Raw genomic sequence first — 27,216 nt, 5'->3', positions numbered from 1 at the left:
TGTCCTATAAATGAAACATTGGTGAAAAAATTTAAAATAGTTTTTTTCACGCCAGATTTCGACAAGATTCTGCAAAAAAAATGTGTGGTCAAAAATGTGATCGCACACGAGAAAAATTCTTAGAGGGGTGTAGTTATCAAAATGGGGCCATTTCTGGGGTTTCCAATCATTATGGGGGCTCAGAGTCTCATGCAAAACTTGAGTCCTGAAAACCTAAGGCTTCTCCTTCACTTCCATGCACTGCCATGTGTCCACACAACATATTTGAACCACTTTGGGGGTATCTCTGAACTCGGTACAAATGGGCCAATAATGCTTTTCTTCACTTGCATGCTCTGTGTCTGAAAAATCTGTCCTATGAATGAAGCAGTTGTGAAAAAATTTTAAATGTTCTTTTTCACGCCAGATATCCACAAGATTCTGCAAAAAAATTATGGGGTTAAAAAATTGATCACACCCCTAGAAAAAATTCCTTGAGGGGTCCAGTTTCCAAAATGGGGTAAGTTTTGGGAAGTTTCCACTGTTTTGGTCCCTCCAGGCCATTGCAAACGCGACATGGCACTGAAAACTATTCCAGCAAAATCTATGCTTCCAAATCCAAATGATGCTCCTTCTCTTCTGAGCCCTGCTGTGGGTCCAAACAGCAGTGTATTACCACATATGTGGTATTGCCATAATCGGGAGAAATTGCTTTACAAATGTAGTGGTGCTTTTTCTCCTTTATTCCTTGTAAAAATGTAAAATTTCTATGTTTTTTCAGAAAAAAAGTAAATTTTCATCTTCACACACAAATTCAAACAGATTTCGCAAAACAACTGTGGGGTCAAAATGGGGTCACTTTTTCTCTGTTTTTACTGTATCGGCAGCATAAGAACTCTTCAACCCTGACATGGTGCCTAAAATATATTCTAAAATAAGGAGGCCCCAAAATCCCAGAGATGTTCCTTTGCTTCTGAGGCCTGTGCTTCAGTCCGTTAGCACACTACGGCCACATGTGGGATATTTCTAAAACGTGTAGAATCTGGGAAATAAATATTCAGTTGCATTTCTTGGAAAAACCTTTCTGTGATACAGAAAAAAATTGATTACATATGAATTTTGGCAAAAAAAATGAAATTTGTAAATTTCACCTGTAGTTTGCTTTAATTCCACTGAAATGCCTAAAGGGTTAAAACACGTTCTGAACGCTGTTTTGAATACTCTGAGGTGTGCTGTTTTCAAAATGGGTTGATTTATGCAGACTTTCTAATATATAAGGCCCCCAAACTAACTTCAGAACTGACCTGGTCCCTGAAAAAATGGCCTTTTGAAATTTTCTTGAAAATATGAGAAATTGCTGCTAAAGTTCTAAGCCTTGTAACGTCCTAGAAAAATAAAAGAATGTTCCAAAAACGATGCAAATATAAAGTAGACATATGGGAAATATAAACTATTAAGTATTTTGTGTGGTACTACTATCTGTCTTACAAGCAGATAGATTTAAATTTCGAAAAATGTTAATTTTTGCAAATTTTCTCTAAATTTTGATGTTTTTCACAAATAAATATTGAATTTATCGACCAAATTTTTTCACTAACATAAAGTACAATATGTCACGAGAAAACAATCTCAGAATCGCTTGAATAGGTAAAAGCATTCCAGAGTTATTACGACATAAAGTGACACATGTCAGATTTGAAAAATCGGCTTCGTCCTGAAGGCCAAAACAGGCTCAGTCCTGAAGGGGTTAATACACGAAGACCCCAATTTCAATGTAGATTTATCTGTGAACTTCCAAACCGCCTCTTACACCTGATAGTACCTAAAGAGGAAACGATTAGCAATTCTTAAAAACATTTTATTTCGATTTTTCAAACAAGAAAGAGGATTTTACAACCAAAGTTGGAACACATTTATATAAAATAGACTCTACAATGTAAAAATCACAAAAGTACATTGGCAGTGCAAACATACACAGATGTTTATATATTTCACAGTAGGAGGAAAACATTAACAAAAAGTTAAACTATAATAAGCTCACAGTTTCTGTCATGAAATCAAGAATACAAGGAATTCAAAGAGAAAGCGAGCAATCTAAGAAATTCTCCTGGAGATTTGAGATTAACTAAGACTGTAAAGGACTGTAGCCCAAACGTGACGGTTATCAATTTTTATATAACTCTTTAATTACTTCAAAAGACATCAGTTTTCTATCAAATTAATGAGATGGTCAAATACCCTTATTTTCCCAAAATTAGATTCCCTGGATACAAATACATTTTTTGAAATTAGAAATATTTTACCTATTTTTTTTTATTTCTTTCTAACTTTCATCCAATACCTTACACAAGGACCAACCCTTAAAAGCCCCCCTTGACAACTAATTTGACTCCAAAATTTGAAAACAAATTTCCTATCAGTAACTTTAACCAAAAATGTTTAAAAAACATCCTAACATGTAACCTGAGATGCCAGGAAAAACCATTTCATATTTAGCAGTGCGGGCCCTTTCGTAGACGGTGAGGCTTGTAGTGAGATTGAATGACCTCTTTGCCCAGCTTTATTGCTGCTGGTGAGGTCTGAGTGCTACCAGAGCAGTTCTCTGTAATATCCTGCCTTTCACATGCATGGGAGTTCTATGCTTCTGTGAGGAAGGAGAGACGCCAACTCGGACAGGGACCTGCTGCACTGCTGGGAAGAAATTTTTGTGCTAACTTACAGACTAACCTTTTTTTCTCCCCAAGGCTGTTAGGCTTTGTTCACATCTGCGTTGGGGGTTCCGTTCATGGGACTACGCTAGTGATTCCGTTAAAAAAATGGAAACCATTAGCAATGGACGCATTACCATTGAAATCAATGGTAATGCAAACGGAAAGCTATGGTATTCATGATTTCCCCTGACAGAAAGGTCTGACGGAACCCATGAATGGAAGCCCGACGCATATGTGAACAAAGCCTTCGTAGGTATCTTCCACAGAGGAAATTTAGCAGTTCTTTGTGGCTTCAGCATCAGCTATGAGATGAAATAGGAGAGCTTTTGCAGGAGCATATTCACAGAGTTGCTATTACAGTCTCCGGCCAAACTCCGCACACCCTGACCCTGATATATCTTGAAGATCATATAATAAGCAAAGCCTACCCAATAATTTTTAGCAACTGAAATTTTTATGACAGTTTTATTTAATGCTAAAATTTTGTTTGTGTATTATAAAAATGCATATATATATATATATATATATAAATTGCCAACAATTTGGATTATGGAAGAGAGGAAAACCAGAAATTACCCTTTTTCCTTTCTTCATTGACTACAGGCACTGTAAGCAGTACCTGATTTATATCTCAGGAGACTGTAGGCTCAGATTGTCTGGTGCCCTAGACAGGCTGATAAATACCACAGCCGTCAGCTCTGTGTATTATTACACTGCATCATCGCCATATATCCCTTTATACCGCTCCTGTCCTGTTCTTATGCTAATTCTGCTTCCCTGCTCCCTCCACTCTAAACTCCCTGCTCCATGCATACTCCATCCATACTCTGCCTGCCTAAAAATTAATGTGTATTGCATTTGTTTATATGTGTTTCCAAAAATAAACAGAAAGAGTATTCAAATTGTCATCTCCACACTGGGGACAGTGAGTGTGGACAACTTCTCTACAGTGCTGCAAAATATTTTGGTGCTATATAAGTAACAGAAAAAAATAATTGGAGTGGTAATATGGATGTATCCATGTGTACGTGTGTATGTTATTATATTTTTTTGCATATGGATTATGTATATTTGTGTGCATGCGTGCGCATATTTATGTATGTGTATATGGTTGCATATGATTTAGTAATCATACTATTATTTGACCACAATATGTTGATATTTCAGAACTGTATTTTGCTTTTACCTGAGATCTTTATAGGTCAGTATTATTTATTTACTGCAAAATGGCATTCTATGTGTGTACAGTATATGGTGGTATTATTTGTATTTACAGTATATGGTATTATTTAAGCATACAGTATAAAACAGCATTTTTTATGTATACGGTATTATTTGATTGTAAGGAATATGGTGCATTATTTATATGTAGAGCATATGGTAGTATATGTATGGTATATGGCAGTGCTGTTTATGTGTATAGTAAATGAAAGAAATATTTGTATGTACAGTATATGGTGGTATTAATTATTTGTACAGCATATGAAGGTATTATGTGTACAGTATATGGTGGTATTGTTTACGTGAGTAGTATATGGCAGCAGTATATGTTTTTTTGTATTGATGGAGGGTAAGCCCATGGTAACAATTCGTCTCCATCAAGTAGAATACACATGTACTGCTCAAAATAAAGCAGAACTTTGTGATGCCCTCCTAACAACATCTAGAACACTTTGCAGCCTTCCCCTTGTCCCTCTCTGGATGTTCTCCGCTCAATCCACAACACTGTTAGTATGTTACTACATATAGATACACATAATTTACATATGACTACACAATGTTTGGTGTATTCATATGTCAATTTTCCCTTTAGCAGGCCCCCATTACACAGGGCCACTTATAGACACATGCCTACTGTGCCTATAGGTAAATCCAAGCTGTAAGCAGTCTCTTTACTGTTCTGACACTGATGCTTTTGCATTAACATTATCTGACCAGGCAGAATTAATCTCTAAAGGTGTTTGCTTGTATTTTTTTCCATGGCAAAGGTTTTTTTTCTCTGAGCTCTATTCCATTTTTGAAAAAAATAAAATAAATATGAATGGTAACACAGACCACAAAAACAAGTAGGTTCTTACCACATTTTGTCACATCATGCGTATACATAAAACAGGTGAGAAAACGTATATTGTAACACACCCAAGTGGGTCATGTGTAGGCAAGAATAATGTGCAAACAGTGTCCATTGTACAATCACGTTTAGATAAAATTAACACCTTCCAAATGCTGTTTCAGCAACAGAAAAAGAAAAACGAAATTGAATGAAATACATGGTATATAAAACATTACCTGTCAAACATTTCATATAGTAATCAGAGAAAAACTGGAATATTGGCAACACAAGATACAAACAATTAAAATCACAATCACTATTTTTTTTATACTCCCCTAGGTAAGTTTATAATGTAATGATTACAAACTCCTCTGTCAATGAGATAATACATCACTGTTATCACAATTATTTGAATATATTCTTCTGTATCTTAAATAACAGGAATTACTTAAAGTTAGCAAAATCTAAATTTTCTCCTCCATATCACTGACCATATCATCAAAATATTTCATGTTGAAGTCTGCTCTGCCTCCTGTTTTTTGTTAGATTTCGAATGGGCTGCTCTGCCTCCTAGTGGCCTCTACATTTTTATCATTGTTTGGAAAGTCCACTGCTTTGATACAATTGTTCTCAAAGTGCCCTATAAACTCGTGTTTCTGTTCAAAATTGCACTGAACCGACACATCCCGTTTTCCACTTTTATTTAAATTGCTGGTGTTTGGAGAAAAATCATCTCCCCTCTCAAACAAACTGAGTTTAGTTAATTGTGATGTACTGCACAGCAATGGAAACTTCACTTTGTTATAATTTGTGATGTTTTCTGTTGATAATGTAATACCATTATCGCTTGCACATTTACCATACAAATATTGTTGAAATTCGGGTTGCATTTCTTGTCTGGATTGCTTCTCATTGGATTCACTGTGAAAATTATTTCTACTTTCAGCTTCAGTTGTCATATAAACCTTCTCTTCATATTTTATGTCCTGCAGATAGTATATTATATATATTATTTACAGTTTGGACACTGAACTAAAGACAACAATAAATATGGAGAGTAAGGGTATGTTCACACAGAGTTTTTGCAGGCAGAAAATTCTGCCTCAAAATTGCGTTTGGAATTTTGAGGCAGATTTTGTTCTGCCTGCACGGTGTTTGTCGCGTTTTTCGCCCGCAGCCATTGAGCGCCGCGGCAAAAACGCCGCAAATTACCCTCTTCTCTACCTTGCATTGATGTCAATGGGAGGTCAAAAACGTAAACGCCCGAAGATAGGGCATGTCGCTTCTTTTTCCTGCGAGGCGGTTTCTCCGCTCGCAGGGAAAAACGCCTCCACCTCCCATTGAAATCAAAGGGAGGCATTTTCAGCCGTTTTTTTGCGCGTTTTCCGATGCAGTTTCCGCGTAAAAAAATGTGTAAAAAAAACTCAGTGTGAACTGACCCTAAGTTCAAATTTTAATGAAAACTGCAACCACATATGGTCTTTCTTCCATTGTAACCAAACTAAATGTATTTACCCTAGAGAAGAGAAGGCCGATGGTTAATATGATATCTTTATATAAATATTTATATTTATTTATATAAACATATAAATTGCCCCTATAAAAGGCCAAAGCTATATGTTATTCTTTTTGCGGAACCCACAGAAAATAAGGGGTCACAGCTTGCGGATAAAGTGCAATTTCAAAAAGTTTTGAAAGCATTACTTTTCTGTCTGATCCATAAAGTTATGCAACATGCTCCCATAGGATTTGCTAATGACTGAACGTGTGAAATAGATATAAAGGGAACCTATCGGCTACTTCATTCTGCCCTCTCAGAGCCAAATGCAGTAATGACAGGCACACTGATTTGAAGTGTGGCTATTATTTAGGATTATTGTGTCATTTAGTGAGACTCACAGCTTAATCCTTGCAGTGCGTGGCCAGTGCTGTGAAGGAAGCACACAATGTATTCATGATATGTAGACACTCCCCTTCTGCTGATTGACAGATTTCTCCCGATGCACAGTAATCAGGCTCCTTTTAAGAAAGGGTAAGGGTATGTTCACACGCAGAGTCAAAAACTTCTCAAAATACGGAGCTGATTTTCACAGCGTTTTTTACGGCAGTTTTTGGAGCTATGGAAAACGGCTCCAAAAACGTCCCAAGAAGTGTCCGGCACTTCTTTTTTTGCAGCCGCTTTATTACGCGTAAAAAAAACGCTGCGAAAAACTCTCCGTTGGAACAGATTTTTCGCCCGTTTTTCGGGTGTTTACGTGTGAACATACCCTTAGACATCTTCCCTGAGTAACACAACATACCGGGTCAGGCCTCATGCACACGGCCGAGCCCGTAGTAACAGCCCGTGAAATCTCGTTTACCTCCGTAATCTCGCGAGATTTTGCTTCCCTTGCCGGAGTCTCACAGAAAAGAGTCAGAAGTGTCAGGATTCTGAATACACATGACGTCCAGGCTGGATGATCATGTGTATTCATTATCAGGACACTTGATTAACGTTAATCTTTGTTTATGTGGCTGCACATCGCTGCTGTGTAAATCAGTGGAGATGAGTGTATGATGCTGACTGCTCATTGATTGGTCAGCGTCATGCACGTAAACACGCCCAGTTAAAAACCCAATACACGCCCAGTTGGACATAACGAAAAAAAAAACGCCCAGTTGTCCATTTCAAACCTCATTTGCATATATATAAAATAGCTCATAACTTGGCCAAAAATGAACGTTTTAAAAAACAAAACAAAAAAACGTTACTGTTATCTACATTGCAGCGCCGATCACATGCAATAGGAGATAGGGATTTGAGAATCTGGTGACAGAGCCTCTTTAATGCAAATTAGATCTTTGCCATTCAGGGGTGGTTTTTGCCTTCCTCTGGATTAACTAGCGTATAGGTATAAATCGTTGAACTTAATGTATTTAGGTCTTATTTCAACCAGACAGGTCAGTAGTTAGCAGTGCAAGATGGGTCCAGAGATGTTTTTTTTCAGTAATGGGGTTAAAGCAACATGTTAAAAGAGGAGGAAAAGACCCCAGAAGAAGTAAAGTGGTAAAATATTTCAGTAGTAACAGACAGGGAGAGAGACTGTCCAGGGTGTGAGGGAATAGGATCACTAATGATGGTAGTAGGGCAAGAAGATCGCCTAGAGCAGGGGTCTCAAACTCGGCCGGGTAAGTGGGCGGCATATAGAAAAAATGGGAAGTTGACGGGCCGCATTACATTCAAATTTGATACAATACAAAATTATTGTTAATCAATTAGTTATTTGAACTACTATATTACTATAATAATAATACTACATTACTATAATAATAGCGCTAGGTTTAAAATTTGAGATATTTCTCCACATGCTTATTTCAACAATACAGCTTTCCAGTTTAAGTGTCGCTAAATACAGTCCGGCGGCTCAGTTAGCACACATGTCAAGATTGGGCAGACCCTTTTTAGATAGTGCCACAGTGCCCTCGGTGGATGCTGCCGCAGTGCCCTCTGTAGATGCTGTCGCAGTGCCCTCTGTGGATGCTGCCGCAGTGCCCTCTGTGGATGCTGCCGCAGTGCCCTCTGTGGATGCTGCCGCAGTGCCCTCTGTAGATAATGCAACAAACCCCTAGATAAGGCCACAGTGCCCTCTGTAGATAAGGCCACAGTGCCCTCTGTAGATAATTAAACAGACCCCTAGATAATGCCACAGTGCCCTCTGTAGATAATGCCACAGTGCCCTCTGTAGATAATGCCACAGTGCCCTCTGTAGATAATGCCACAGTGCACTCTGTAGATAATGCCACAATGCCCTCTGTAGATAATGCAAAACACCCCTAGATAATGCCAGTGCCCTCTGTAGATGCTGCCACAGTGCCCTCTGTAGATGCTGCCACAGTGCCCTCTGTAGATGCTGCCACAGTGCCCTCTGTAGATGCTGCCACAGTGCCCTCTGTAGATGCTGCCACAGTGCCCTCCGCAGATGCTGCAACAGTGTCCTTCGCAGATGCTGCCACAGTGCCCTCCGCAGATGCTACCACAGTGATGTCAGGGGCTTGCCCAGAGCTGGAGTCCCGGAGCTGGAGTCCCGGAGCAGAGCCGCTTCTGGCACTCTGCCTGGGATTCCAGCTCTGCTCCTGACATCACTGTCCATATATGGACAGACATGTCAGAGGCAACCCCAGAACTGGAGTCCCGGGCAGAGCGCTAATCAGCTCTTCCTGGGACTCCAGCTGTGCTCCTGACATCACTGGCACTCCTGCTCTGGGGAAGCCCCTGATATCATTGTCGATGTATGGACAGCGATGTCAGAGGCTTCCCCAGAGTCCCGGAGCAGACCCTTTCTTTTTTTCACATTTTGTTTTGTTGAGGCCTTGTAGTAAAATTTTTAAAAAATCACATTTTTACTCATCAGTCTGCACTCGATACCTCATAATGACAAAGTGAAAACACAATGTTTGTAATCTTTGCTAATTTATTGCAAAGGAAAAACTAAAATATTGCATTGACATAAGTATTCAGACCCTTTGCTCGGTACTTAGTTGACTTTGGCAGCGATAACATCCTCCAGTCTTCTTGGTTATGACGTCACAAGGTTTGCACAGCTGGATTTTGGGATTTTCTGCCATTCTTCTCTGCAGATCCTTAACCCCTTTTAACCCCTTCACGCTCTGCGACGTACTATTCCGTCGTGCTGAGTGCATAGTTCGCGCTCAGCGACGGAATAGTACGTCGCGGGAGGAACGGCCATTTCGGCCGTCTTCCCGACACTTACAGGAGCTGTGACAGCTGCTGTCTTGTACAGCAGTTGCCGCAGCTCCTTCAGCAGGGACCGATCGCTGTGTCCCCGCTGATTAACCCCTTGGAAGCCGCGTTCAATAGCAATCGCGCCTTCTTAGGGGTTAAAATAACATCGTCGGCCTGCTACACGATAGCGGCCGGCGATGGTGGCTATGGCAACCGGATACCTAACAATGGCGTCTGGCTATGCCATCTACGGAAGCCTAGTGGGTCCTGACTACGTCAGGACTCACTATGCTTGCTGTCAGTGAGTAGCCGACAGCTCTAATACACTGCACTAGACACTATTTGACTCGACTTAGCCATGATTAAGAGCACAGTCAGTGCTTGAAACGCATAGGCTTTCATCTATTTGCCATCCTTACCACCTTGTCATCCCTCCTGGTGTTCTTTAAAGCTTTGTTTGCTTACACTTCAATAAAGTGGAAACCGAGTTTCCCCACTTATACCACGCATCGCTGGATCCTTTCTTTCTTTTGTTACTATTACCTGCCGTGTGCCGTCGCGGAAGATCCGGGCGATATTGGAACACAAGAGCGTGGAGCTGATGAGCTGGAGGTTTCCTCCCATCCCCTTTCTCCCTGCTATTAACACTGCACTACGCATGTAGTGCAGTGTATTAGAATAGCGATCAGGGCCTCCTGCCCTCAAGTACACTAGTGGGACAAAGTAATAAAGTAAAAATTGTTTTTAAAAGTTGTGTAAAAATAAGAAAATAAAAGTAACAAAAGTAAAAATCCCCCATTTCCCTTATCAGTCCTTTATTATTAAAAAAAAATAGATAAATAAACAAATAAACTATACATAATTGGTATCGCCGCGTCCATAACGGCCTGAACTACAAAAGTATTTCCTTATTTATCCCACGCGGTTAACGCCGTAAAAGAAAATAATAATAAACCATACCAGAATCACAATTGTTTGGTCACTTTACCTCCCAAAAAATGGAATAAAAAGAGATCAAAAAGTCGCATGTACCTAAAAATGGTACTGATCGAAACTACAGTTCGTTACGCAAAAAACAAGTCCTCGCACGGCTTTCTTGATGGAAAAAAACAAACGTTCTGGCTTTTAGAAGATGGCAACACAAAAAGTAAATGATTTTTAACCCCTTAATGACCAGGCCATTTTGCACGTTAATCGCTTCCTGACCGCCCATTGTAAATTCACGTCGGCGCTTGCTGGGCTCTGTGCAGCGCCGCCGTGAATTCACGGTGGGTGTTAAAAGCGCAATCCGGGTGTCTCAGTAGCGCTGGACCCGGATCGCGCTGTTATCCCCTGCCTCTAGTCCCGGAGACATGAACGGGACCTAATTGGTTCAAGTCCCGGTCATGTGATCGCAGGGAAAGTTTGTTGTAGCAACGAACTGGAAAGTTTGTTACTACATCAAACTGGAAAGTTTGTTGCTACAACAAACTTTCCCGGGGACCAATTGCGGGTGCTGCACTCGGTTATAAGGCAAAACCGGAGGTCTGCCATGCACAGCAGCCTATGAGAACCAGCCGAAGGCAGATCCTCATAAGCTTCCTGTCAGTGTGAATCTCAGCGTCACACTGACAGTTTATAATACGTTACACTACCTAGGTAGTGTAATGTATTATAGCAGCCATCAGTGCTGCAGGTCTTCAAGTAAAACAAGTAAAAAGTGAAGAAAAAAAGTAATAAAAAAGTTTTATAAAAGTGTAAAAACAAGTTATAAATTACAAAAACAAAAAATGCATTTTTTCCTATAATAAGTCTTTTATTATAGGAAAAAAATGAAGATGTTAAAAAAAAGTACACATATTTGGTATCACCGCGTTCGTAACGACCCAAACTATAAAACTATAATATTATTTTTCCCGCACGGTGAACACTGCAAAAAAAATAATTAAAAAACAATGTCAGAATCACTATTTTTTTGGTCATCAACCCTCCAAAAATAAAGAATAAAAAGTGATCAAAAAGTCGCATGTACCCTAAAATAGTACCAATAAAAACTACAACCCATCCCGCAAAAATCAAGCCCTTACACCGCTTTTTTGACTGAAAAATAAAAAGTTATAGCTCTCAGAATATGGTGACACAAAAAATAATTTTATCGAAAAGTGACTTTATTGCGCAAACGCCACAAAACATTAAAAAAACGATATACATCTGGTATCGCCGTAATCGTATCGACCCGCAGAATAAAGTAAAATATCGTTTATAGCGCACGGTGAAAAGTGTAAAAAAAAACAAAAAAAAAAAACATTGTCAGAATTTGTTTTTTTGTCACTTTGCTTGCCAAAAAAAATCTAATAAAAAGTGATAAAAAATCACATGTATCCTAAAATGGTACCAATGAAAACTACAGATTGTTCCGCAACAAATAAGCCCTCACACAGCTCCGGTGGAGAAAAAATAAAAAAAGTTCTGGCTCTCAGAATAAAGCAAACAACCTACAAGCGCAAGGGACATAACATCCCAATAAAGTATGAAAGTAACTACCATGGATAGTAAAAAATATATAACTTTATTAGTACATAACAATACATGGTATAACGATATTAGATATAGTAAAAAATATGGCGGATCATATATCAAGAGGAGTAGCGATCTGGTAAAGATGACAGCATACCATGAGGAGCACAAGAGACAACCAACCTCAAAAAACGTCCCAGTACTAACATGCCATGGATACAAGTGAAATAGAGTGTCAATAAGACAAAAGATGTATATATGGCTATATCTGTTGGAAAAATACTGCCCGTTACAAAGTGTACATAGCACAGATATGCTAAGGATAAATAACGTGTATGCAGACCAACATTTACAAATAAATGCCAGATAGAATGGATGAGGAACTCAGGTACCTGTAGACATGATGAAAGCAGGGGACGTGTAGAGATGGCACAGACGCCTCGACGCGCGTTTCGCCTGCGACCGGCTTCGTCAGAATAAAGCGACAGAAATTGTGCAGTGTCCAAAAGCGGATAAGATCGGGCGCCATTTATCAGTGCGACATTGGCCACATATCTGCGGATTATTATTTATTTACCGAATTATTATACCCTCTTATTATGTCCTGATGTACTCTGCCCAATTTACACATACCCCCACATCATAAACTGAGATACCAGCAAAACCCCAAACAGAACAGTTACCAAGCAAAATCTGCGCTCCAAAAGCCAAATGGCGCTCCCACCCTTCTGAGCCGCACAGCGTGCCCAAACACCAGCTTACGTCCACATATATGATATTTTATATCCGCGAGAACCCGCTCAACATTGTACGAGGGAGGTATTTGTCTTCAGTGGCACAAACTGGGCACAACATATTGTGCATTAAAATCAGTGGAAAAAATTTAATTTTCACTTCGCACGATCCGCTGCGCATTAACGCCTTCACGCACAACTACTTAATAGCATGTCGTGGTGCGGGGGGGTTATATATGGAGCGGGATCATGCGCTGCGCCCGCTCCATATTCTGCAGGTGTCAGCTGTGTATTACAGCTGACACCCGGGACTAATGGACAGGAACAGCAATCGCGCTGTTACAGGAGTCTGTAAAAATTATATTATACTGCAATACATTAGTATTGCAGTGTATTGTACCAGCGACATAATGATCGCTCGTTCCAGTCCCCTAAAGGGACTTTTGGGAGGTTTCCACTGTTTTGGTACCTATGGGGCTTTACAAATACGACATGACACCTGAAAACCATTCCAGCTAAATTTGAGCTCCAAAAGCCTAATATTGTTCCTTCCCTTCTGAGTCTTGCCGTGGGTCCAAACAGCAGTTTATTACCACATATGGCGTATTGCTGTAATCAGGACAAATTGCTTTACAAATGTTGGGGTGATTTTTCTCCTTTATTTATTGTAAAAATTAAACATTTCTATGTTTTTTCAGAAAAAAGTAGATTTTCATTTTCACGGCCTAATTCCACTAAATTCAGCAAAAAAACTGTGGGGTCAAAATGCTAACTATACCCCTAGAAAATTCCTTGAGGGGTGTAGTCTTCAAAATGGGGTCACTTTTGGGGGGTTTCCACCGTTTTGCTCCCTCCAGGGCGTTGCAAACAGGACATGGCACTGAAAACCAATCCAGCAAAATCTGCGCTTCAAAATCCAAATGGAGCTCCTTCCCTTCTGAGCTCTGCTGTGGGTCCAAACAGTAGTTTAGTACCACATATGTGGTATTGCTGTAATCGGGAGAAGTAGCTTTACAAGTTTTGGGGTGCTTTTTATTCTTTATTCCTTGCAAATATTATTTTTTTTTATATATTTTCAGGAAAAAAGTAGATTTTCACTTTCACAGGCAAACGCCAATAAATATAGCAGAAGACCTGTAGGGTCAAGATGCTAACTATACCCCTAGATAAATACCTTGAGGTGTGCAGTTTCCAAAACCGTGTCACTTTTGGGGGATTTCCACTGTTTTGGCACTACAAGACCTCTTCAAACCTGACATGGTGCCTAAAATATATTCTAAAAAAAGGAGGCTACAAAATTCACTAGAAGCTCCTTTGCTTCAGAGGTCGGTATTTCAGTCCATTATCACACTAGGGCCACATGTGGTATATTGCTAAAAACGGCAGAATCTGGGCAATAAGTATTGAGTTGCATTTCTCTGTTAAAACCTTCTGTGTTACAGAAAAAAATGTATTACAAATGAATTGCAGCAAAAACTATAAAATTTGTCAATTTCCCCTCTGCATTGCTTTAATTCCTGTGAAACGCCTAAAGGGTTAAGAAAATTTCTGAATGCTGTTTTTAATACTTTGAGGGGTGCAGTTTTTAATATGGGGTGATTTATGGGGTCTATCTAGTACCTAAGGCCCTCAAAGCCGCTTTAGCACTGAACTGGTCCCTGTAAAAATACCCTTTTGAAATTTTCTTGAAAATGTGAGAAATTGCTGCTAAAGTACTAAGCCTTGTAACGTCATAGAAAAATAAAATAATGTTCAAAAAACGATGCAAATATAAAGTAAACATTTTGTGTGGTATTACTATCTGTTTTACAAGCAGATACATTTAAAATTAGAAAAATCATAATTTTTGCAAATTTTCTCTACATTTTGGTGTTTTTCACAAATAAGCAATGAATTTATTGACCACATTTTTCCACTAACATAAAGTACAATATGTCACGAGAAAACAATCTCAGAATCGCTTGGATAGGCAAAAGCATTCCGGAGTTATTACCACATAAATTGACACATGTCAGATTTGAGAAAATGGGGCTGGTCCTGAAGGCCAAAATAAGCTTGGTCTTGAAAGGGTTAATGACCAAGGATTATTTTTTGTTTTTTCACTGTCACATTCCAAGAGTCGCAACTTTTTTTTATTCTGTCGACATAGCCGTATAAGGGCTTGTTTTTTGCGGGACGAGTTATATTTTGTAATTGTACAATTTTTAGATGCTTATAATATATTGATTAACTTTTATTAACTTTATTTTAGAAGATAATTGAAAATAAGCATCTATTCCAGAATTAATTTTCACGTTATAAATTTACGCCGTTTACTATGTAGCGCAAATAACATGTTAACTTTATTCTATGGGTCGGCACGATTACGTGGATACCAAATATGTAAAGGTTTTATATGTTTTCCTACGTTTGCACAATAAAAAGCCTTTTAGAAAAAAATTACTTGTTTTGCATCGCCGCATTCCAAGAGACGTAATTTTTTTCTTTTTCCGTCAATGTGGCCATATGTGGGCTTGATTTTTGCGGGCCAATGTGTAGTTTTCATTAGTACTATTTTGGGGTAGATAGGACTTATAGATTAACTTTAATTTAATTTTTTATAGGGGAAATGGGAGAAAAGAGAATTTTGCTGTTGTTTTTAGCGTTTTTTTTTAGACGCCGTTCATCCGGCGGTTTAATTAATGTGTTCATTTTATTATTCAAGTTGTTACGATCGCAGGGATACCATTTATGTGCATGTGGTATTTGTTTTGACACTTTTACAAAAAAAACAAAAAACTTTTTAGGCAAAAAAAAGTAGTTTTATTTGATTTTGACTGTAATTTTTATTTATTTTTTTCACAAACTTTATTTAACTGATATACATTTTTTTTTTAGTCCCACCAGGGGACTTCACTATGCGATCTACTGCCTGCTTCTTCCCTAAATAGTTCTTGCATAATTTGGAGGTGTGCTTTGGGTCATTGTCCTGTTATAGGATGAAATTGGCTCCAATCAAGCGCTGTCCACAGGGTATGGCATGGCAAAATAGAGTGATAGCCTTCCTTATTCAAAATCCCTTTTACCTTGTACAAATCTCCCACTTTACCAGCACCAAAGCAACCCCAGACCATCACATTACCTCCACCATGATTGACAGATGGCGTCAGGCACTCTTCCAGCATCTTTTCAGTTGTTCTGCGTCTCACAAATGTTCTTCTGTGTGATCCAAACACCTCAAACTTCGATTCGTCTGTCCATAACACTTTTTTCCAATCTTCCTCTGTCCAATGTCTGTGTGCTTTTGCCCATATTAATCTTTTCCTTTTATTAGCCAGTCTCAGATATGGCTTTTTCTTTGCCACTCTGCCCTGAAGGCCAGCATTCCGGAGTCGCCTCTTCACTGTAGACGTTGACACTGGCGTTTTGCGGGTACTATTTAATGAAGCTGCCAGTTGAGGACCTGTGAGCGCCTATTTTTCAACATAATTGCACAAGGGTTTTCAAGTGTTTTCTAATCATCCATTAGCCTTCTAACACAGTTAGCAAACACAATGTACCATTAGAACACTGGAGTGATGGTTGCTGGAAATGGGCCTCTATACACCTATGTAGATATTGAATTAAAAACCAGACGATTGCAGCTAGAATAGTCATTTAGCACATTAACAATGTATAGAGTGTATTTCTGATTAATTTAATGTTATCTTCATTGAAAAAAACTGTGCTTTTCTTTCAAAAATAAGGAAATTTCTAAGTGACCCTAAAGTTTTGAACGGTAGTGTATAATGCTTTGGTTTTCTTAGTATACCAAAGCATTATTGCCTGTCAGTGTAAAACTGACAGGCAATCTATTAGGCATTTGCTGAAGGTAGACCTGGGGGTCTTTGTCAGGCCCCCGGTTGCCATGGAAACCCGACGGTGACCCGTGATTTCTTTGCGGGGGCGCCGATGGGGTGACAGGGAGCTCCCTCCCTCTGTCAAACACATTAGATGTCGCTGTCACTATTGACAGCGGCATTTAATGGGTTAAACTGCCGGAATCGGAGCACACTTTGATTCCGGTAGTTGCAGCAGGAGCCAGGCTGTGTAAACCAGCCGTGGTCCTGCCGCTGATCGCGTGGGTACAGTGGCAGTACCGGCGCCATCACAGGACGGATATATCCGTCGTCCTGCGCGAAATAGCAGCTGCAGAGGACGGATATATACGTCCTTCGGCGTTAAGGGGTTAATAAAAAGTATTTTATTGTGCAAGCGCCATAAGGCATAAAAAAAACTATAAACATATGGTTTCGCCGTAATCGTATCGCCATGCAGAATAAAGTGAACATGTCATTTATAGCGCACGGTGAACGCTGTAAAAAAAATTTGAATAAAAACAATAGTAGAATTGCTGTTTTTTAGTCACCACAACTCTTAAAAATAGAACAAAAACTGATCAAAAAGTCGCATGCACCCCATAAAAACTACAATGAATTCCTCAAGGGTCTAGATCCAAAATGGGGTCACTTTTGGGGTTTTCCACTGTTTTGGCACCACAAGACCTCCTCAAACCGGACATGGTGCCTAATAAAAAGGAGGCATCATAATTCTCTAGGTGGTCCTTTGCTTCGGAGACCGGTGCTTCAGTTCATTATCACACCAGGGCCCCATGTGGGATATTTCTAAAAACTGGAGAATCTGGGCAATAAGTATTGAGTTGCATTTCCCTGGTAAAACCTTCTGTTTTACAGAAAAAAATTGAATAAAAAGAATTTTCTGACCAAAAAATTAAATATGTAAATTTCACTTCTACTTTGCTTTAAATTCCGGAAAACGGAGACCCCTATTAGACCATTTCAGTGCCCGGTTTTCCAAAGCATACACCCCCGAGAATTGTATTTCTATTGATGAGTCCTTGGTACATTGTAAAGGGAGGCTTCAATTCTGCCAGTACCTGCCGAGTAAGAGGGCAAGGTATGGTCTGAAGATGTGTAAGCTGTGCGAGAGTGCATCAGGGTATACCTACAAATTTAGGATATATGAAGGATAGGACACCAGTATTCAGCCCCCAGAATGCCCCCCCCCCCCTTACTAGGAATTAACGCAAAAATTGTGTGAGATTTGGTGCACCCACTGCTGGACCAGGGTTACCATCTCTACCTGGATAATTTTTATACCAGCGTCCCACTCCAAGTGCCTCGCTTCCAGAAGTACTGTGGCATGTGGCACTGCTAGAAGAAATCTGAGAGGCCTCCCTAAAACTCTGCTTGGGCAAACACTAAGAGCAGGGAAGAGCAGGGAACAATCCAGCAGCAACATATTGTGTGTCAAGTACAAGAGAGATGTCCTTGTATTGACAACAATACACGGCCACACCAGTACCCATGTACCTGTACGAGGTACCAGTACAGAGACCCACAAACCAGACGGCATCCTGGACTACAATAGGTACATGGGAGGGGTGGATTTGTCAGATCAAGTCCTGAAGCCCTACAGCACCATGCGGTGTGGTATAAGTAGTTGGCTGTGCACATCATACAGATGGCATTGTACAATGTGTACGTGCTACGTCAATGTGCAGGCCGGACGGGAACTTTCTTGGAATTTCAAGAGGTGGTTATCAACAACCTAATCTTTAGAAGGGGGGCACCCAGTACTTCTGGAAGCGAGGCCACACGCCTCGTACCAGGGTAACACTTTCCAGAAGTTCCCCAAACTGGCAAGAAGGGAAAAAGTCAAAAGAGGTGCAAAGTCTGCTATAAGAGGGGGATAAGGGAGGACATAATATATCAATGTGACACATGTCCCGAAAAACCAGGGCTCTGTATGAAAGTTTTTTTAAATTTATCATACATACCTTAATTTTCAATCCACCCCAGTTTTACTTACCCTGATGCACTCCGCACAGCTTATCACCCTCATCTTCCCCCTCTGGGCCCTGCTGTGTGCCCAGGCAGCTGTTAATAGCCACATGTAGGGTATTGCCGTACCCAGGAGAACCCACATTACTATTTATGGGGTGTATATCTCAGGTGGCACATGTTGGGCACAATATATCGGACACTGAAATGGCATATATGTATAGAAAATTGCAAATCTCACTCTGCACCATCTGCTGCGCATTATCATTTACACAATACCTGTGGGGTCAAAATGCTCACTACACCTCTAGCTGAATGCCTTAAGGGGTGTAGTTTTTGAAATGGGGTCACTGCTCGGAGGTTTCAACTGTACTGGTACCTCAGGGGCTGCATTCATGACTTAGAAACAGAAAATCCCCATTAGGCCAATGTAACGGCTGCCCCGCCTTCCCCATGGCCTCTGCTCCGTTTCCTGTGCCCTCCATTACCGCATGCTCATCCCGAGCTCCACTCACCAGATCCGGATGCTCTGCTGGCCCTGGGCGGCGTCAGGTAAGTGCATCCCTTACCTCCCTCTTCAAAAGGCTTCCTATTTAAGGATCCTCCTTCCTCTAACCCATGCTTGTTCAACCAAGTTCCCCGTGAGTTTCCCTGTACCCTGGTTCTCTGTTTCCGTCCCTTCACCTTGTCTGGGTTTCCAGTTGTTGACCTCTGCCTGAACTTGACCATCCTTGCCTGCCGCCTGCCTTGACCTATTGCTACCCATACCCGTTACGTGCCACCGGAGACATACACCCCATAAATTGTAATGTGGGTTCTCCTGGGTACGGCAATACCCTAAATGTAGCTGTTAACAGCTGCCTGGGCACACAGCAGGGCCCAGAATGGAAAGATGAGGGGGATAAGCTGTGCGGAGTGAATCAGGGTAAGTAAAACTGGGGTGGATTGAAAATTAAGGTATGATCAATTTTAAAACACTCTTTCATACAGAGCCCTGGTTTTTCGGGACACGTGTCACATTGATATATTGTGTCCTTCCTTATTCCCCTCTTATAGCAGACTGTCACGTAGGGTTCGTGGACCACCTTGGCGATATGGCAGCTGGCCAACAGGGCGCAGGTTAAAATCTATAGTTCGTATAGGGTACCTGTGGCAGCTCAGACAGTAGCAAGGCAGGCTCGGCTGGGACTAGACAGCAGGCAGATGTCAGGCGTGGTGAAGCAGGACAGGCGTGGTATACAGCACAGCACGACTCTGGCCTTAGCACGGCACACGACCAGGATAGCACGGATACAGGTAACGGGAACAGGAACACAGTAGGAGACCATCGCATAGACAAACATAGGGTACGACAACAACGCTCAGGCATAGAAGCAAGGGTCTGAACCCCTCTTATAGTCCAGGGCACTCATGGGCTAATAGATCATCAAAGTCCGGTGCGCACGCTGCCCCTTTAAGAGCGGGCACAAGCGTGCGCGCGCACCCTACGAGATCCGGCCGAGGTCAGTGGAAGTGAGCGCTGGCGTCTCCTGAGGAGGAGACTGGGGCCAGCGCTCGCTGACCCATGGCTGCGGCCGTCATGGGGAGAGTGAACCTGACGGCCCGCAGCCACGGACATGACACAGACTTTGCACCTCTTTTGACTTTTTCCCTTCTTGCCAGTTTGGGGAACTTCTCCTGGAAAGTGTTGCCCTGGTACAATGCGTGTGGCCTCGCTTCCAGAAGTACTGGGTGCCCCCCCTTCTTGGTCCCTAAAGATTAGGTTCTTGATAACCACCTCTTGAAATTCCAGGAAAGTTCCCCTCTGGCCTGCACATCGACGTAGCACGTACACATTGTACAATGCCATCTGTGTGATGTGCACGGCCAGCTTCTTATACCACATCGCAAGGCGCTGTAGGACTTCAGGACTTGATCTGACAAGTCCTCTCCTCCCACGTACCTATTGTAGTCCAAGACGTAGTCTGGTTTGCGGGTCTCTGTACTGGTACCTCGTACAGGTACATGGGTACTGGTGTGGCCATGTATTATTGTCAATACAAGGACATCTCTCTTGTCCTTGTACTTGACACACAATATGTTGCTGCTAGAATGTGCCCTGCCCTGCGTGCAAATCATGCGCGTCGCACGGACCTATGTAAGTCAATGGGACCATTCAAACATTCCGTGTTTTTCACGCAGCGTGTGTCCGCTGCGTGAAACTCACAGCATGTCCTATACTTTGGCGTTTTTTGCTCATCACGCACCCATTGAAGTCAATGGGTGCATGAAAATCCCGCGCAGCACACGGACGCTCTTCCGTGTGCTGCGCGTTATTCGCGCAACAGTTGTTCAAGAAATGAAGGGAAAAAAACCCACCAATTTCATTTTCTAAACCTCAAAACCACGTGTCATAAGGATGCCATATGAGCGAAAATCACGCAGCCACGCACCAAACACTGATGACACACAGAACTGCAACGCGCAAAAATGCCGCGTTTTTTTGCACGCGCGAAATGCACACGTTCATGTAAATAAGGCCTTATTCTAAGAGCCATAACTTTTTTATTTTTCCATTAAGAAAGCCGTGTGAGGACTTGTTTTTTGCGTAACGAACTGTAGTTTCGATCAGTACCATTTTTAGGTACTTTTTGATCTCTTTTTATTCCGTTTTTTGGGAGGTGAAGTGACCAAACAATTGTGATTCTGGTATGGTTGATTATTATTTTCTTTTATGGCGTTCACCGCGCGGGATAATTAACAAAATAATTTACGGACGCGGCGATACCAATTATGTATAGTTTATTTTTATTAATAATAAAGGACTGATAAGGGAAAAAGGGGGATTTTTACTTTTATTACTTTTAAAACTTTATTTTTCTTATTTTTCCACAACTTTTTTTTACTTTTTTTTTACTTTATTACTTTGTCCCACTAAGGGACTTGAGGGAAGGAGGCCCTGATCACAATTCTAATACACTGCACTACATGTGTAGTGCAGTGTATTAAAGCTGTCAGCTACACACTGACAGCAAGCATAGTGGGTCCTGACTTTGTCAGGACCCACTAGGCTTCCGTAGATGGCATAGCCAGACACCATTGTTAGGCGTCCGGTTGCCATAGCAACCATCGCTGCCCACTATCATGTAGCAGGCCGTCGATGGTGGTTTAACCCCTAACAAGCCGCGATCGCTATTGAACGCGGCTTTTAAGGGGTTAATCAGCGGGGACGAAGCAATCGGTGCTCGCTATAGGAGCTGCGGCAACTGCTATACGAGACAGCACCTGTATGTGTCGGAAAGATGGCCAAAATGGTGACGTACTATTCCGTCATGGAAAGCGAACGATGTGGTTACCATGATGAAAAGCGTAAACATTTGTTATTTTAGCACAAGGCCTCAACATAACAAAATGTGAAAAAAGTGAAAGGGTCTGAAGACTTTCCGAATGCACTGTATCCACAGGATATGTCATAAATGCCAAATAGATGCGGGTCCCATCCCGCACCTGTCTCTAGAATGGGGACCCCTAAACCCCGTTCTACCTCTCTGTGTTGTGGCTGAATCGTGTCATTCCCGACCATGAAGAAGAAAACAGCATAGAACTGAATAGTAGTTACAGAAACAGCGTAGCTCGCGTGCTACACTGCTTCTGTAACTGCTATTCACTACTATGGGAGTTACGGAAACAGCGTAGCTCAGCAAGCTACGCTGTTTTCTTCTTTTTGGTCGGAAATCACACGATTCAGCCACAACACAGAGAGTTAGAACAGGGTTTAGGGGGCCCCATTCTAGAGATAGGTGGGACCCGCATCTATCTGACATTTATGACACATCCTGTGGATATGTCATAAATGTCCCTAAAGGGAAAACACTTTAAATGCTGAAAGTGAAGAGGAAGTGTAGGAGGGAACGGAATTGATGCTACTTGGGGACTGTGAGAAGATTTCACGTCAGATGTCGCTGACTTTAGAATGCCTAAAGCACACCTCCCAACCGTCCTGGATTCAGCGGGACTGTCCGGAATTCCTCAGGACGCAGATACAGTTGAAACCAATGCTGTAGCAAGGTACCGTCAGCTCCCTGCTTCAGCATTCACTGTGTGAAGCGACCATGAGTCGCTCGGCACAGACAGGCGCGGTGGAATGACGTCATCATGCCTGTCTGTGCCGAGCCACTCATAGTACAGAGCAGAGGGACATCTTCCAAATAGGAATGGGGCTAGGTACGTATTTATTGTATCATTTTTTTTAGGCATTATACTGTATGGGGGCAGCAATGGGGGCATTATACTGTATGGGGCATTATACTTTATGGTGGCATGTATGGGGCATTATATTACATGGTGGCAGCTAAGGGGACATTATACTGTATGGGTGTAACTGGGGGCATTATACTGTATGGGGCAGCTATGGGGGCATTATAATATATGGGGGCAGCTATGGGAACATTATACTGTATAGGGGCAGCTATTAGAATATCATGCTGTATGGGGGCAGCTATGGAGCATTATACTGTATAGGGGCAGCTATGAGGACATTATGCGCTAGGGGGTCAGCTATGGAGCATTATACTGTATGGGGCAGCTATGGGGGCATTATACTGTATGGGGGCATCTTTGGGAGTATTATACTGTATGGGAGCAGTTTTGGGGGCATCATACTGTATGAAGTTCACTGAAGTAACAATAAAGTAAAAAATACCTTTTAATTAGTAACTAGTTAAAAACAGGGGTAACACACCACTGTGACATAAGCCCCACCGTGATTGTTAAAAAACGTATTAAACAAAAAACACTGAGTCATTGTGATACATCTAACTCGGTGTTTATAACAATATTATGTCTGGAAACAGCATATATCCAGGGCACATCAGTAGTACAATCCCAAAATAAAGCACAGGCGTCCGAATAGATCGGGTCTCCTAGTGCTGGGTGTAACACGATATGACTATCCCCAATGCAAACATTCCATAAATAGAACAACGACCCTACGCGTTTCAGGTACTCATCCTCAGGGGTCCGTATAATGGTAACTCTGGCCTTCACACCAGCGATAGAATCCTTTAACAGCAGATATTCTGCTGTGCGTCACGGCAAAGATGCACGTATTGATGTCAACGGCATACTTCATTGCAGGCGCTACGTTACTATAAACGCTAAACTCCACCCCTCGTATTCTAGCGGCACACATGAACTGACCAATCCCCACACCCTCACGATTAGTGACACCTGCCCATGTGACCCCCCGCCGTCAGCTGACAACCAGGGGTCATCATCGGCCGCATCAAACCGCACGCGCAGGCGCAGTAGAAGTCAGGGACAATTCGCCCAGACTGCCAAAATAGGAGAAGGTAAGCGCTACACGATAATGGATTGTAAGTAAATCTCGCGGGACAGTTAAACACCGCAAGTAGGCTACCTCACAAAGCAACTAAAATTGTAATTAATCACATGTAGGGTGGAAGGAAATACGATCCCTCATGACATGGGGGACCGAGAGACGATCGCCGTTAAAAAACGGCAGACCAATAGGGCCATCTCAAACCTACATGTGTTGGGCAAAAATGAACTCACCCACCCCCTGGGCAACCCAAGGGAGATAGGTCGTCCATACGGAGTGTTAAATAAAACATGTATAATTAGTCTGCTCATTTAAACCTGCTGGATGTATGCATTCCAGTCTGTGGATCCATTGTGCTTCTTTGCGTAAAATCAGGTTATCCCAATCACCTCCTCTTTTGGGGGGTCTAACAAGTTCAATAGCTTGAAACTTTAAACATGCTGCCTGGCCTTGGTGTTTGGCATGCACATGCTTAGATATTGGGGTGTCCCTATCATGGACAATGTCTCCAACATGCTCCCTAATACGGCGACGAAATTGTCGTGCTGTTTTTCCCACATAGTTAAGGGGGCATGGACATGTGATTAGGTAGACCACTCCCGCAGTCTTGCAATTGACATAATCCCGAATAGTGTATTGTTTCTGTGTGGTGACGCTAGTGAAGCTATTACCTTTAAAAATGAAATCACAGGCTTTGCAGCTACCACACCTAAAGGTGCCTGGTATTTGTCTGTCCAGCCACGTGCCCCTAGGTGAAATGGGGTCAAAACAGCTGTGCATGACTCTGTCCCTTATATTTTTCCCTCTCCGATAGGTGACAGACGGCCTCTGTGTGATTTGATCTACCAGATCTGTATCAGAACTGAGAATACGCCAATACCTATTCAGTATCTGCATAATATCATTTTGTTTGGAATCATAGGTACCTATGAGTCTTGTGACCTGTTCTTCTTTCCGTTTTTTAGGGACCAGAAGACATTGCCTATCAGCATCCCTTGCTCCCTCATAGGCCTTCCTGATAACCCTCTCGGGGAAACCTCTGTCCTTCAATCTTGTTTTGAGCTCCTTGGCCTGGAACTCAAAATCACCCATAGAACTACAATTCCTACGTACTCTCATAAATTGGCCTTTTGGTATGCCACTTTTGAGGGAATGGGGATGACAGCTATTCCATTGCAGGAAACTATTTGTTGCTGTTTCTTTCCTATGTACCTTAGTGTGGATTGTGCCATCTGATGTTTTTGTGATTTTCAAATCTAAAAAAGACAATTCTTTCTCACTGATCTCACATGTGAATTTAAGTCCTACATCATTCTTATTGAGGGCTGCTACAAAATTATGGAACTCATCCGCTGTAGAGTTCCAGAGGATCAACACGTCATCAATATATCTAATCCATAATCCAACAGATGAAGTCCAATTGACAAATTTGTCCCCAAAGACAATTGTCTCCTCCCACCAGCCAAGAAATAAATTTGCATAGGTGGGAGCAGCAGGACTCCCCATTGCAGTACCACATTTCTGATGGAAAATTTTGTCTTCAAAAATAAATATATTTCTTTCAAGAACAAACTGTAATAACTGCATGACAAACTGGTTATGAGCTACAAACTGGGTACCTCTAGATCCCAAATAGTACTCGACCGCTTTATAGCCACATTTGTGCGGTATGGATGAATACAACGCCTCGACATCCAGACTCGCCAAAATTGTATCTTTCTCCAGGGAAATGCCATCAATCTGTTTCAGGACATCCATTGTGTCACGCACATATGATGTGAGACTCAAAACAAAGGGACGCAACACTTGGTCAACATACGTGCTCACATTCTGAGTTAAATTATTTATGCCTGAAACAATAGGTCTGCCACGTAAAGGAGGATAACCTTTGTGGATTTTGGGCAGGCTATAGAAACACGCCATAACAGGAAATTGTGGGTATAAAAACCCAAATTCCCCTGCACTAATCAAAGATCTGCTCTTTGCATCACTCAAAATGCTCAGCAACTCTTTCTTGAATAATGCCGTGGGGTTATCCTTTAAAATGGTATAGCAGTCATGGTTAAATAAAATGTCCTCACACATCTTCTTATAGCCATCCCTGCTCATGACCACAATGTTCCCACCTTTATCGGATGATTTGAGAACAATATTCTCTTTTTTCTCTAAAGTGGTCAGAGCTAATCGTTCAGACCAAGACAAATTATTATCCATTCCCCTGCTATCCTGACTGAGACTTTTGATCTCATCTCCCACCATATCCACAAATAAATCCACATTGGTAAAGTCTCCTATAGGTGGCAATTTCCTACTCTTCATTTTAAGGTTGGTGAAGTGTTGCGTCCCTTTGTTTTGAGTCTCACATCATATGTGCGTGACACAATGGATGTCCTGAAACAGATTGATGGCATTTCCCTGGAGAAAGATACAATTTTGGCGAGTCTGGATGTCGAGGCGTTGTATTCATCCATACCGCACAAATGTGGCTATAAAGCGGTCGAGTACTATTTGGGATCTAGAGGTACCCAGTTTGTAGCTCATAACCAGTTTGTCATGCAGTTATTACAGTTTGTTCTTGAAAGAAATATATTTATTTTTGAAGACAAAATTTTCCATCAGAAATGTGGTACTGCAATGGGGAGTCCTGCTGCTCCCACCTATGCAAATTTATTTCTTGGCTGGTGGGAGGAGACAATTGTCTTTGGGGACAAATTTGTCAATTGGACTTCATCTGTTGGATTATGGATTAGATATATTGATGACGTGTTGATCCTCTGGAACTCTACAGCGGATGAGTTCCATAATTTTGTAGCAGCCCTCAATAAGAATGATGTAGGACTTAAATTCACATGTGAGATCAGTGAGAAAGAATTGTCTTTTTTAGATTTGAAAATCACAAAAACATCAGATGGCACAATCCACACTAAGGTACATAGGAAAGAAACAGCAACAAATAGTTTCCTGCAATGGAATAGCTGTCATCCCCATTCCCTCAAAAGTGGCATACCAAAAGGCCAATTTATGAGAGTACGTAGGAATTGTAGTTCTATGGGTGATTTTGAGTTCCAGGCCAAGGAGCTCAAAACAAGATTGAAGGACAGAGGTTTCCCCGAGAGGGTTATCAGGAAGGCCTATGAGGGAGCAAGGGATGCTGATAGGCAATGTCTTCTGGTCCCTAAAAAACGGAAAGAAGAACAGGTCACAAGACTCATAGGTACCTATGATTCCAAACAAAATGATATTATGCAGATACTGAATAGGTATTGGCGTATTCTCAGTTCTGATACAGATCTGGTAGATCAAATCACACAGAGGCCGTCTGTCACCTATCGGAGAGGGAAAAATATAAGGGACAGAGTCATGCACAGCTGTTTTGAC

At 41.5% G+C, this 27,216-nt stretch overlaps 1 protein-coding gene across 2 annotated transcripts in view; it reads right to left on the bottom strand.

The window, feature by feature from the left end:
* REDIC1 (regulator of DNA class I crossover intermediates 1) overlaps window positions 1-27,216 on the bottom strand; it is a 243,801-nt gene that overhangs the window by 106,722 nt on the left and 109,863 nt on the right. The window contains exon 6 of one of the 2 annotated variants that reach the window (XM_075857251.1): window positions 5,603-5,729. In XM_075857251.1, coding sequence (XP_075713366.1) covers window positions 5,603-5,729 — 127 coding nt within the window. Of the gene's footprint in view, window positions 1-1,891; window positions 5,730-27,216 lie in introns of those variants that run through there. The other variant, XM_075857250.1, reaches the window with a different exon arrangement.

This window comes from Rhinoderma darwinii, chromosome 3, assembly GCF_050947455.1.
Source record: "Rhinoderma darwinii isolate aRhiDar2 chromosome 3, aRhiDar2.hap1, whole genome shotgun sequence".
NCBI lineage: Eukaryota > Metazoa > Chordata > Amphibia > Anura > Rhinodermatidae > Rhinoderma > Rhinoderma darwinii.
The sequence above is the reverse complement of the archived record's forward strand: the minus strand, read 5'-3'. Positions and strand labels throughout refer to the sequence as shown.